This window comes from Pelophylax lessonae (assembly GCF_965119305.1).
Source record: "Pelophylax lessonae genome assembly, chromosome: 4".
Classification (NCBI taxonomy): domain Eukaryota; kingdom Metazoa; phylum Chordata; class Amphibia; order Anura; family Ranidae; genus Pelophylax; species Pelophylax lessonae.
Genome location: NC_138771.1, coordinates 382477925 through 382491070, shown reverse-complemented (window position 1 = coordinate 382491070; position 13146 = coordinate 382477925). Strand labels below are relative to the sequence as shown.

Below are 13146 nucleotides of genomic sequence, written 5' to 3'. Positions count from 1 at the left end.
GTAGCAACTTGAGAAATTTGCATGTCCCTGGTTCGTATATATTGTTATACTTGCGTATTATTTTGCTATATTTGCACATATTTTTGATACTAATTTTAAGCAGCGCTGCAACACTGGTTTCACTTTCTAAAGGCACATGCACTTTATTTGCAGCTAGCAGCTTATAACACACTTATATTTATTCACGAATTTTTCACAGATTGTTAACTAATTTATTTATTTATTCACATCTAAGCGCAGGGCCCATTTCCGTTATACATTAATGGCTGTGTGTTGAGTTATTTTGAGGGGATAGCAAATTTACACGGTTATGCAAGCTGTACACTCACTACTTTACATTGTAGCAAAGTATAATTTCTTCAGTGTTGTCACATGAAAAGATATAATAAAATACTTACGAAAATGTGAGGGGTGTACTCACTTTTGTAAAATACTGTATATCATAGGTGTATTTTTAAATGATAGAGACAGAATATTAACCAAAAATCCAGACAATCGCGATACAAATGTTATAAATTGAGTTTCAGTTTAGTGAGTAAAATAAGCATTTTATCCCCTACCGACCAACAATAAATCTGGCTCCCACAGACTGGCTACAGTATGTGCTCATGTGGTACACAGATGCGGATTTTCATTTAAACAACTCATGTGCATTAACCACTTGCCGACAGCCGCACGACTATTCACTGCGGCGGTCAGCCCCTCACAGGCAAAGCGACGTGGGATTACGTCGCTAGCCTGTGAGGCTCTAGAGAGCGAGCGCCGCCAGAGGCGCGGTCCCGCTCCCTCACGGACCCCCCGCGCGTGTGCCCATCGGACCCCATGTCCGCCTCGCGCTCACGATTGTCCGTTACAGCGGGAGAAAGGCAGGCGGCTAATGTAAACAAAGCCGCCCGTCATTCTTCCCTGTGTAAGAATGGAGATCATACGGTTCTGCTATGTAGGACTGTTCATCTCTGTTCTTACACCTCAAGCCATATCCAATCACAGTTAGAAGCATGCCCCCAGGGACACACATAACCCCTCCCTCTCAAATAAAGTTAACCCCTTCCCTGCCAGCGTCATTTTTACAGTAACAGTGCATATGTATAGCACTGATTACTGTAGTAATGTCACTGGTAACCCCAAAAGTGTCAAAAATGTCAGTCAAGGGTCTGGATCTGTCCGCGGCAAAGTGGCAATCGCGCAAAAGAAAAAAAAAAAAAAACGCAGATCGCTGCCATTACTCGTTAAAAAAAATAAAAACAAAAATGACAAAAATCTTTCCCGTAGTTAGTACACGCAATAACTTTTGCGCAAAATAATCAAAATACGCTTTTTGCGATTTTTTTTTTACCAAACATGTAGCATAAAACAAATTGGCCTAAAATGTAACAAATTTTGATTTTTGCATTTTTTTTTTATTGGGGAATTTCATATAAAAAAAATGTGAATATTGTTTTTTTTGCAAAATTGACGCCCTTTTCTTTTTGTTTATAGCGCATGATCAAAAAAAAAAAAAAAAAAAAAATTGCACAGGTGATCAAATACCACCAAAAGAAAGCTCTGTTTGTGGGGAAAAAAAGGACGTCAAATTAGTTTAGGTACAGCTTCGCACAACCGCGCAATTGTCCGTTAAATTCACGCAAAATAGGCCCTGGTCAGAAGGGGTAAAATCTTCCGGGGCTTAAGTGGTTAAAAAAAAAAAAAGAGGATCTGTCCACTGAATCTTTCTTCCATTCCAACCCACCATCACGGGTGGGACCAAAGAGCTGTCAAAGGATGTCAGGGACAAGATTATTGACCTGTGCAAGGCTGAAATGGACTACAAGACCATCAGCAAGAGCTTGGTGAAAAGGAAACTGCTAGAGCAATTATTCACAAATGGAAGAAATATAAAATAACTATCAATTGCCCTCGTTATGGAGCTCAATGCAAGCTTTCACCTCTTGGGGTAAGGATGATCATGAGAAAAGTTAGGGCTCAGCCAAGAACTACACAGGAGGAGCTTGTAAATGTTCACAAGGCAGTTAGGACCACCGCCAAACAATAGGTAACAACACGCCGCCATGGATTGAAATCAAACAGGGCCCGCCGTGGATTGAAATCAAACAGGGCCCGCCATGGATTGAAATCAAACAGGGCGCGCCATGGATTGAAATCAAACAGGGCGCGCCATGGATTGAAATCAAACAGGGCACGCCATGGATTGAAATCAAACAGGGCGCGCCATGGATTGAAATCAAACAGGGCCCGCCAGGTCCTTCTCCTCAAGAAAGCACACGTACAAGCCAGTCTGAAGTTTGCCAACTAAAATGACCAACGAATGCAAAGCAATTTCCTTAGGATACTTGGGACAGACTGAAGGCAGCGCGATGCCTTCATTCAAATGAAAATCAGAAACCACTTTAGGGAGAAAAAATTGATTTGGTCAGAGTTCCACGTTATTTCTGTGGACCACCAGATAAGGTGAACGGCAGGACAACACCGTCAATTCAGACACCCTGTGGGCAGAAGTGATGGCCACCAAAAAGGCAGACGGACAATGAAGGCAGAGGAATCTCCTGAATGTTCTCAAAAGGAGGCTTTTGAAGGCTTTTGAAGAACAAATACCAGATTTAGATCCCACGGAGGTAGCGGGGACCGCCTCGGAGGAGCCATATAGCGCACTCCATAAATGAACGTACAAATCAAGCCATGAGTAGCTAACGGGCGTTGAAAATATATCGCCAAAGCCGACACTTGGCCTTTGATATTGTCCAAAGCCAACCGCTGTTCAACCCGTTTCTGCAGAAAGGCCAAAACCCTAGCAACCGAAACCAAGCGATTGTGAACCTTCAGTGATTCGCACCATGAAATGTACGATTTCCACGTACGATGATATATCTTCCTGGGGGTCGACTTCCTAGTCTTCAACTTTGTAGGAATCACCGAGTCAGAAAGACCTCTATCCCTTAACACCTGGCTTTCAATAGCCATGCCGTTAAAGCCAGCAACTGTAAAGCAGGATGGAAGATCGGACCTTAAGACAGCAGATCTTCCCTGAGAGGAAGTCTCCAAGGAGCATCGGCGACCAAACTTACTTGGTATGCGTACCAAGACTGGTGAGGCCAGTCTGGAGCCACCAGAATGACCGGAAACACCCTTCCATCTCTATTCTGCGTAGAAGACTTGGCAGAAGTTTCAGCGGAGGAAAGGCATAAATCAGCAGATACTGACCCCAAGGAGCCACCAGTGCGTCTGTGGCGCCGGCCAGAGGATCTCGAGATCTGGCTAAAAACCTCTGCACCTTCTTGTTGAGGCAAGAAGCAAACAGATCGACCTCGGGTGTCCCCAACCTGACACACAGGAGATGAAACACCTCTGGGTGTAGGGACCACTCCCCCTCATCCAACAACGACTCAGGTAATCCGCTTGCCAGTTCTCCACACCTGGAACAAACTGTTCCGCCCAGGCAAAGATTTCGGCCACTTCCCTGGCCACCAAAACACTACTGGTGCCCCCCTGGTGATTGAGGTAAGCCACAGCCGTGGCATTGTCCAATTGAATTTGAACCGGACAATCTTGCAGACAAGTCATCCAGTGGTTCAGACAAAGCTTTATTGCTCTGAGCTCCAAAACATTTATCGGTAGTTTGGACACTTTACTGTCCAGGTTTCCTGGGCACAGAACTTCCGAAGTACCCCGCCCCAACCTGACAGGCTGCCGTCCGTGGTTACCACCATCCAAAACAACGGGAAGGACGTGCCCTGGCATAGTGCTGGAGAGTGAAGCCACCATAAGAGAGCAGATCTTGTGTTGTGGATCAACCGAATCGAAGTGTCTAAAGACTTAGGATCCTTGTTCCATTTGACCAGAATCTCTTTGCAAAGGTCTGGTATGGAACTGAGCAACCAGAACCGCCTCGCAGGTTGATACCATCAGACCCAAGGCCCGCATGCAAGTTCGCAGAGAGGACATATGGTTTGCCAACAACAAACGGATCGCCTCCTGCAACTTTTGCAGCTTGTCCGGGGGAAGAAAGACCCTCGCCAAGGCTGAATCCCGAGTCAGGCCCAAATAATCCAGTCTCAAGGAAGGAATCCGGGTGGATTTCTTGAAATTGATGGTCTACCCGAATTCCTGCAAGGAGCCGACAGTGATCGTTCGGTCGCCCATCAGGGCTAAATGAGAGTCTGTTCCCAAAGGGTCTCTGAGAAAGCAGATTTTGAACCTCATGTGTTTATCGAAACGCGTCAAAACCCTTTACATCTTGGCTGTATATACTCACAGGCTTTGTCTGTTTTTGGACCAGTTATCTGTATCAATCATGATTGTACAATTGTATGTATTTCCTGATCAATTTTAATGGAATATTAATAAAATTTATTTTTTACACATGTCCGGTCTTGGCTACTAACTATTAGTATTGCACCATTCACACCCTTTAAAGTCCACCATTTTTACTAGATGTGGTTGGGACCTACTGGCCTGGACCAATCGACATCTGTATTTTATTTGTTAATCTTCAATTGGGATGTGAGCGTGACTTGGTGCAATGTCTTTTACACCCAAGGTAATCTATTTATGTTAGATCTGTTCTCAATAGGATTGGGAAAATATACAATAAAAATAAAAATTCAGCGCTTAAAATCAAATGGATGGGTAAGCAGCTGTACACCAGGATAGGTCAAACCTACCAAAACCTATAATATGCAGTAAAAGAAAATAAAGTGCAGCGCTATAAAATTACAAATAGTGCATAAAATCATTCACATTAAAATGTATAAAATGCACAATAAAAAGCATGTGGATCATAAATCATAAAGTCCTTAAAAGCTGATTTCCAAAGTGAAAAACAGGAATATTTAAAACGACACTGCAAACGTGACTCCTCCACCACAGATAATACAGCCTCTCACCTCCTGTATTCGACCACTAGGGGGTCACAACACTTTGTATCAGTAAGCCAGAGGCAGCCAGAAGATCTGTATATCCAGGATCCAACAGGTTCACAGAAACTCGTGTATGGCAATCCGGAAAAGATAAATAAAACGATCTAATGCTCTCCGCTTAATTAAGGACATTTATTAAAGTAAAAAATAAAGCATCACTCACAAGCAAGGCACTGTCACAGTGCCAGATGAAAGCGAAAGTGCAGACATGTGTTCCAGGATCTCAGAGAGCTGCGGGTGACATCAGACTCCTTCCCCCGTATGCATTACGTCAATAAGCATGACTTCCTCAGCAGGGGCAGCTGAGGAAGTCATGCTTATTGACGTAATGCATACGGGGGAAGGAGTCTGATGTCACCCGCAGCTCTCTGAGATCCTGGAACACATGTCTGCACTTTCGCTTTCATCTGGCACTGTGACAGTGCCTTGCTTGTGAGTGATGCTTTATTTTTTACTTTAATAAATGTCCTTAATTAAGCGGAGAGCATTAGATCGTTTTATTTATCTTTTCCGGATTGCCATACACGAGTTTCTGTGAACCTGTTGGATCCTGGATATACAGATCTTCTGGCTGCCTCTGGCTTACTGATACAAAGTGTTGTGACCCCCTAGTGGTCGAATACAGGAGGTGAGAGGCTGTATTATCTGTGGTGGAGGAGTCACGTTTGCAGTGTCGTTTTAAATATTCCTGTTTTTCACTTTGGAAATCAGCTTTTAAGGACTTTATGATTTATGATCCACATGCTTTTTATTGTGCATTTTATACATTTTAATGTGAATGATTTTATGCACTATTTGTAATTTTATAGCGCTGCACTTTATTTTCTTTTACTCAATAGGAGATCGTCCAGAAACCCCAGCACCGCAATCCCCCGTTGGCGCAACAATGCCATCAGGGCAACGCCACAAATTGATAATGTTCTTCTGCTACGACAAAGCGTAGAAACCGCTGGTGTCCAGCATAGATAGGGATGTGTAGATATGCGTCCTTGATACCTATGGAAGCCAAAAAGTCTCCCTGGTGTAGTGACGCCACTACCGTTCGAATAGATTTCATGCAAAACCTCTGTACTCACATGAAACAGTTCAGAGCCTTGAGATCCAGAATTGGATGTACTTTTTTCCTCTTTTCTGGGCACAGTAAACAGGTTTGAATAAAACCCTTGAAAGCGTTCCTGCGAGGGAACTGGTATAATCACCCCTTGTGACAGAAGATCTTGTACCGCCTCCCATAGGTCCCTTAACTGGTCTGGAGAGACAGGTTGGACAGGAAGAATCTGTCCAAAGGAGGAGACTGGAAATTCGATCTTGTACCCTGATCGGATCAGTTTGTAAACCCATTTGCCCTGAATCAAGGAAGTCCAAGGTTCCAGAAAGAAGCAAAGACGCCCTCCCCGCCCCCCCCCCCCACCCAAGAAGCGGGTAAGGGCGCCCCTTCATACAGACAAGGATTTGTCCGCAGATCCGGACTGGCCGGTCTTTGATTTACCTGAACATGGCTGCTTGGAATTCTCGGAAGACCTCAACGGCTTCCCTTTTTCTTGCGACCCGGAGATACAAAAAAGACACTTATAAGCAGTGAAGGAAGGCCCCCATCTAGGACATGGCGTCTTGCCCTTAGAGTACTAAGGAAGAAGAGTACTCTTCACCCCATAAGGCCTTTGATCCACTCGTCCAGAGGATCCAAACAACCTCTCCCCCAAATAGGGAAGATCTGTCAAAGCCTTTTTGGAAGCCTGGTCCGCAGACCAGCTTTTTAAAACACACCATGCATCTAAATCGCAATTCTCCACTGCCGACACTCTGGCCACTTAGGGAGTCGCATCCAGGGACGCATCACACATGAGCACCAGGGCTTGAGCCATCTGGTCCATTAGTTCCAACACCGCTGGGAGGAGCTGCTCAGCTTCCAAGCTACCTCTTAGTAGCTGCATCCATTCAGTAACAGTCAGACACCATGATATTCAAAAATATTGGTTTCAAAATGGAACCCGCAAGCACGTGCAGATGGCGAGATAGAGACTCCACTCGCCTATCCACAGGGTCCACGAAGGCCGAGGATTCTTCAACTGGAACCACAGTAGACTTATTCAGCATGGAAACCGGATGATCCACCTTAGGTGGCACGGTCCACCACCTAGTGGATACTGCATCTGCAAAAGGATAACTGCGTTAAGGCACCACTAGCATGTGCTTTATGTGCCACCATTGTTCATTGACAATATTGTCAAAAAGTTCCGGACAAGGGAACACCTTGTCCGATTTTTGGGATTTTCAGGAGCCAAAAGACAACTGTGAACCCGATGCTGTGCAACTCAGTGCTCCAAACCAATGTGCGTTCCTGCGCAGCGGCGGACGAGGACAGGTCCTCTTCCCCATCAGAATGCGAAGACACTGACCCCCTTCAGGGTGGACTGAGTCTGTGGCGGCCAAGACTGCCTCAGAATCTGAGGAAACTACCAAGGGAGGATAAAGCAGAGGGGGTTTGCGGCTAGCAATGCTTTTACATACAAAATCTACCTTCGACACAAGGCTTTCCAAGACTGCCGTGAGCGCAGACAGGGGGTGCGACCCAAAAGGTTCCGCAGCCACTCCTAGGGGGGTCTGTAGGTGAAAAAGTACCCTGGGACTCAATATTACACGGATATGAAAAAAATGCAGTGGCACTTTAAAAGTCGCTAAATCGCGATCCCACCACTAACTTAGTCAATAGAGCGGGTGAGTAAAACCTACAGGGGATCCCAGAAAACGTTACCAAACCACTCAGGAGACTGCCAGCACATTCTTGTGAAAGTAAAACGTTTCTTCACAGGAAATGACAAGCACAGCCTGTCATAGAAAGATTTTCATGCTACATGCCTTTTGCCTGTCCAGCATTGTGGACTACAAGAAAATGGCCGCCCCATGCATTCCTATGGGGAACAAAAAGTTGCTGCCCATGCATTTCAACAGGAGAATAGAAAGCCTGAATCTACAGCAAAATGGCGTCCCCCACGGCACGCCAGTGTTCCGTGAAAAAACCCTACCAGTGAAAGTTCCCTACCCTCGTCAGTTCCGGTGCACCAACGTCATTGAACAGCTCCAAAGGGTAGGGAATTTTCACGGGGTAGGGTTTTTTAACGTTACACCGCATCAGCTTTTGTCGCGGTTACATTAAAACATCTCGGCTGCAACATTAAATCATCTCCGCTCCTACCCCTGTGACTTCCCTGATCTCGGCTACTAAATGTAAAAGCGGCGGCAGCTCTATGAAAATATAAATCATGGAGCCGAGATCTCCGTGATTTATATTTTCATACACCCGCCGCTTTTACATTTAGTAGCCGAGATCAGGGAAGTCACAGGGGTAGGAGCGGTGATGATTTCATGTTGCAGCGGGGGTGTTTTAATGTACCCGCGGCAAGAGCTGATGCGGTGTAACGTTACAACACACTACTGTAAAAAATTCCCTACCCTCCGGAACATCGAGCATGCGCACTGCTAAGCTGCTCAGCTGTTCAATGACGTATCTGGAGCTGTGAGCATGCGCAGTGGTAAGCTGCTCAGCTGTTCCATGACGTATGTGACGAAGTGACGAGGGTAGGGAATTTTCACAAGGTAGGGTTTTTAAACGTTAAACCTCCCAGGATCCCCCGAGGGGGTCCCAGACAAGAGGCATCAGAGGATCCCTAGGAAGGGACCCTACCAGGACAAGGCCACCACCGAACAAAAAAGCCACCGTGGCTGCAATTTTCCCGCCCCCTCAGAGGTAGGACCTGCTATCAGTAGAGAAAAAGACTTGGAAGGGGTAGGCCTAGTATCCCAGAGGCCAGGGAAACCGAGGGAGCCCCGAGGGTCTGACTATTCCAGGGAGGGGCCCCAAGTCCACCCTGAGACCGCCAGAGGATTGGGAGGACAATATTACTCACCATACCATGGTACCAGGTGGGCGCCACTCTGCACAGACCACCTCCCACCCAGGATGGGGGTGCTGCCAGCCAGGGGGTACACTGCGACTCAGGGCATTCCAGGTCGATCGCGTCCCAGAGAGACTTGTCCACCCGCAGGCCCGTCCTAATCTATCGGGGCTCGGTCGTGGTGAGGCCTAGCTCTGGACAATACCTTCTAACGCTCGCTGGCCAGGCTAGGAGACCATAAGGTTCTAGAATATCCAGTCCGAAACCAAAGCCGGCTGTTGCTTGTAGTTCTCCAGGAACTCAACTAGTTAAAATAAAAAATCACAAAAATAAATTTCCCTATTATAGCGAAGACCGAAGTCCAAGCAGGGAACTAGGTCCTATTCCTAAACTAGGCAAAAACAAACTGGCTGCTGTAGCAGAGTGTGTGGTGTTATGCCGCCTGCAGGGACAGCCCCCATAGGCGTGGTAAAGCCTTTTCATGAAAAATAAAATAGTTTGGTGCGCTAAAACTAAAATAACACTTTTGAAGTGATATAAAACACAGGTGTCACAACCTGTGAAGGTGATGATACAATATAACTGATGGTGTTATACAAAGCAGATATATAAATTAAAATATATAATCCCCCAACAAAGGGGTATGATGACACCAATAATACCAATGCCACCAAGTGCACAGTGACCTGATCAATTCATAGTTTTGTGATACAAACACAAAATTATAAGTAGAAATCAAAATAATGGTGCAAAAAAACCCTCTAAAAGGGGTCCAATACAGTCCAAAAAAGAATGTCCCACATCAAAATGTCCGAACCCCTAAGGTTCTGGATAAACAAAAACCGTATGTTCAAGTGATGAAGTGAGATTTCATATTGAATATTCCACAACCAAAACGTGTTGGGTATATATATGTGAATCCCACAACCTTTAAGGCTTGCTTGCTTCTTACCAGCAGAAAAATAAATAAGGGCAAAAAAACAGCCACCCTAAGGCCCCATTCACACTAGTGCGACTTGTCCCGCGATTTTGGACCGCAAAATCGCATGACAAGTCGTTTCCCATTATTTTCAATGAGCCCCATTCATATTAGTGCGTTTTGAAGTCGCACCGACTTCAAAGTAGTTCCTGCACTACTTTTCCATGATTTTAATGCGTTTTGAGGCATATAGACTTGCCATTGCTCGCAAAATCGCGGCAAAAATCGCGCCGCGAAATCGCGGCAAAATCGCGGTAAAATTGCGTCGCATTAGTGTGAAAGGGGCCTTAGGAGTGATGATTCCCTGTGCAGTGGGAGGGATAGTGCGCTTCTTCACACTCAGTGGAAAAGAAACCCAATAGCCTCTTACCAAATGAATTCAGTTTTGAAGCTAGTATCTGCCCCTTTCAGGGTCTCCCGAAATCTGTCACAGTGGATCAGCGCTCAGGTCCCTTGTCGATGATCTTAGATGGATTCCTATGCTCCTTTATCTTGTTTCCCAGATAATCATTTATTTTCTCGACTCCTTGCACTAAAGAACAAACAGCACTGACAAGAACTCCAAAAAATACAGCTTCGCTCCAGACAGTAAACCCCATCCACTTGTTCAGTAACACAGGACAGCCGAAATAGTCTATACTCAGAGTAGTATTTGTTGCGCGACAGGCTTGGAAAATAACACAATCAACCAACGCAAATGCTTTTCCAAACCATACAAAGCTGAATGCAATATGTAAAGCTTTTTCCTGCCAATGGTCTATGAAGATCTGGAGCTGCGTCTGTCGAACAATAGAGAAATCCCATTTTCTCTTTCGTTCATCAACGGACACAGCGCTACATAAGTCTTAACTACTGGTACGTCCAAAAGGAAAAATAACCCAAGACTAAACACAAGAACTCTAGCGAGGACACAGGAGCCTTAACCGGGTCCCAGGAGACCAAACTGAAAAATAAAAATTTAAAGAAAAACACTCCAAGAGGGAGCAGCCCCTCTTAAACAGCAGCCTGCAAAACCTTGCAGCAAAAAGAAGCATTCGTAGATGCCAAAATATATTTTTTGTAAAATTTGGTCAAACTATGCACTGACGACCAAGTGGCCACTTGGAAATCTGAGATCGGGACGCTAGATGTCGGAAGGCCCAAGAAGTACTAATCGCGAGAAGAATGCACCATGACTGGGAAATGGGGATTCAGACCTTTAATAGAATAGGTCTGAGTTACCGTCTGTCTGATCCAACTAGAGATGGTAGCCGAAGAAGCAGCCAGCTCTTTTCTTGGTCCTTGTGTAAACACAAAGAGCAAGTGTGATCTCCGAAAGTACTCTGTAGCTGGCAGATACACTCGAAATGCCCAAACCACATCCAAGATATGCAAAGCAAAATTGGGATGAGCCGGCTTGGGACACAAGGAAGGCAACACAATGCCCTCATTCAAATGGAAGTCAGACACAACTTGGGCAGGAATGATGGACAGGGATGAATAACCACTTTATCTCTATGGACCACTAAATTGGAAGTAGGACAGAATAGTGCTGCCAACTCCGATACCCTGCGGCCCAAGGTGATAGCCACCAAGAATGCCCCCTTCTGGGACAACTTAGTCAAGGGTATCTTCCGAATATTCTCAAATGGAGGTTTCTGGAGAACAGAGAGAACACTAAGTTTAAATCCTATGGTAGCAAAAGAAACCACAGGTGGAGCCACATGTCAAACCCCCTGAATGAAGATACTAAAGATTGCGTGGCTAGGGATTGCTGAAAGATGATGTCCGTACAGGACTCTCTCTCTCTCCCGATTGGCTCCTGCAGCGGTCAAAGTCCGTTAACCAATAACAAATCAAGAGAGAGAGGGGGAGGGGCCAAATAGCAGCTTCACGGCGGGCGCTCCCATAGCAAGCTGCTTGCTGTAGGGGTACTCGACAGGAGATAGGGGCCAGGAGCAGTAAAGAGGGACCTGAGAAGAGGGGAATCCTGGCCACTCTGCAAATCAACAGCACACAGCAGATAGGTATAACAAATTTGTTTAAACAAAAAAAAAAAAACAAGACTTTACAATCACTTTAAAGACTTCGCAACCCTACTCCACAACAACTGGCTTGGGCACAACTGCAATTTCTTAAAGGTGGCATTGGAATCACACCAAACAATGCAGTCAATTTGCATCTACATCACACTCAAAAACAGATGGTATTCACAAATATATGTCCACCTAACAGCAAACAATCGCAAACAGTTCCATGAAAAAACAAGAGAAAAAAAAATTGGCCTGCTTGCAGCTATAAGCCACCTGAGGCTGGCATCATATGAAGCCTGAACACATACATAGTACTTTGAGAAAGACTAAAGAACAAGATGGCGGCCTTGCAAATCTAGGAAATAATTGCTTTATCTTAAAAAGACCAATAAGTATGCACAATTTTACTAAAGTATTGTCTAGATTGAACAGAAATGGTGCTAGTAAACTGGGCTACTCTTCACACTAGCAAAAAAAAACAGAGACAGGCTGGTAGTAGGAGGAGCTACTCAAGGCTAGCCTACTTTTTTTTTTATTTTATTTGCTTGTGTCTAGTCTTGATGTAGGCAGCAGTATATTGATGAAAAAGCGCTAATTAAAAAGTCTGAAACTGAAGTAGCTAATTTACCCTTTACACATTTTACCACAGTTGGGGAATCTAACTATGTAACTATGTAATCCATTGAACACAACAGAAAAGAATATTTGGCGGTGGAAGAATGCATAGTTATAGCTCTATTATTCCATTCATCAAATAAAAAAAATAAAAAAAGTGTATGTGTATAAATACCTCAATGTCTTCAATTATTTTGGGATATAAGGACCGATAAAATGAATTTGGCGGGCCGTCAGTCGGTCTGTTTTTAAATAAATACTGATCCCTGGGATGGGGAAAAAATAAATAAAAATACAGGTAAATTAGTATAGCTACAAAAGAGAAAATATAAACACATTTTGTCTATGAATGCACGACCTTTTCAATTTTCCCTCCCTCCCTATAAAATCGTATATTATTTTTATTTTATTTTTTTCTCACACAAAAGTGAGTACACCCCTCACATTTTTGTAAATCGAATATTTATTTATTCTATCTTTTCATGTAACACTGATGAAATGAAGCAACTTTGCTACAATGTAAAGTACTGAGTGTACAGCTTGTATAACAGTGTAAATTTGCTGTCCCCTCAAAATAACACAGCCAATAATGTCTAAACCTCTGCCAAAAGTGAGTACACCACTAAGTAAAAATGTCCAAATGGGGCTCAAAGTGTCAATATGTGTGGACACCATTATTTTCCAGCACGGCCTTAACCCTCTTGGGCATGGAGTTCACCAGAGCTTCACAG

General features: G+C 44.5%; 1 protein-coding gene across 2 annotated transcripts in view; it reads right to left on the bottom strand.

The window, feature by feature from the left end:
- The window catches only part of FBXW11 (F-box and WD repeat domain containing 11), a 565949-nt gene that overhangs the window by 393585 nt on the left and 159218 nt on the right, over positions 1–13146 (bottom strand). For both annotated transcript variants that reach the window (XM_082256216.1, XM_082256217.1), the window contains one exon: positions 12591–12681. In XM_082256216.1, the coding sequence (XP_082112342.1) occupies positions 12591–12681 (91 nt within the window). The remainder of the gene's footprint in view (positions 1–12590; positions 12682–13146) is intronic.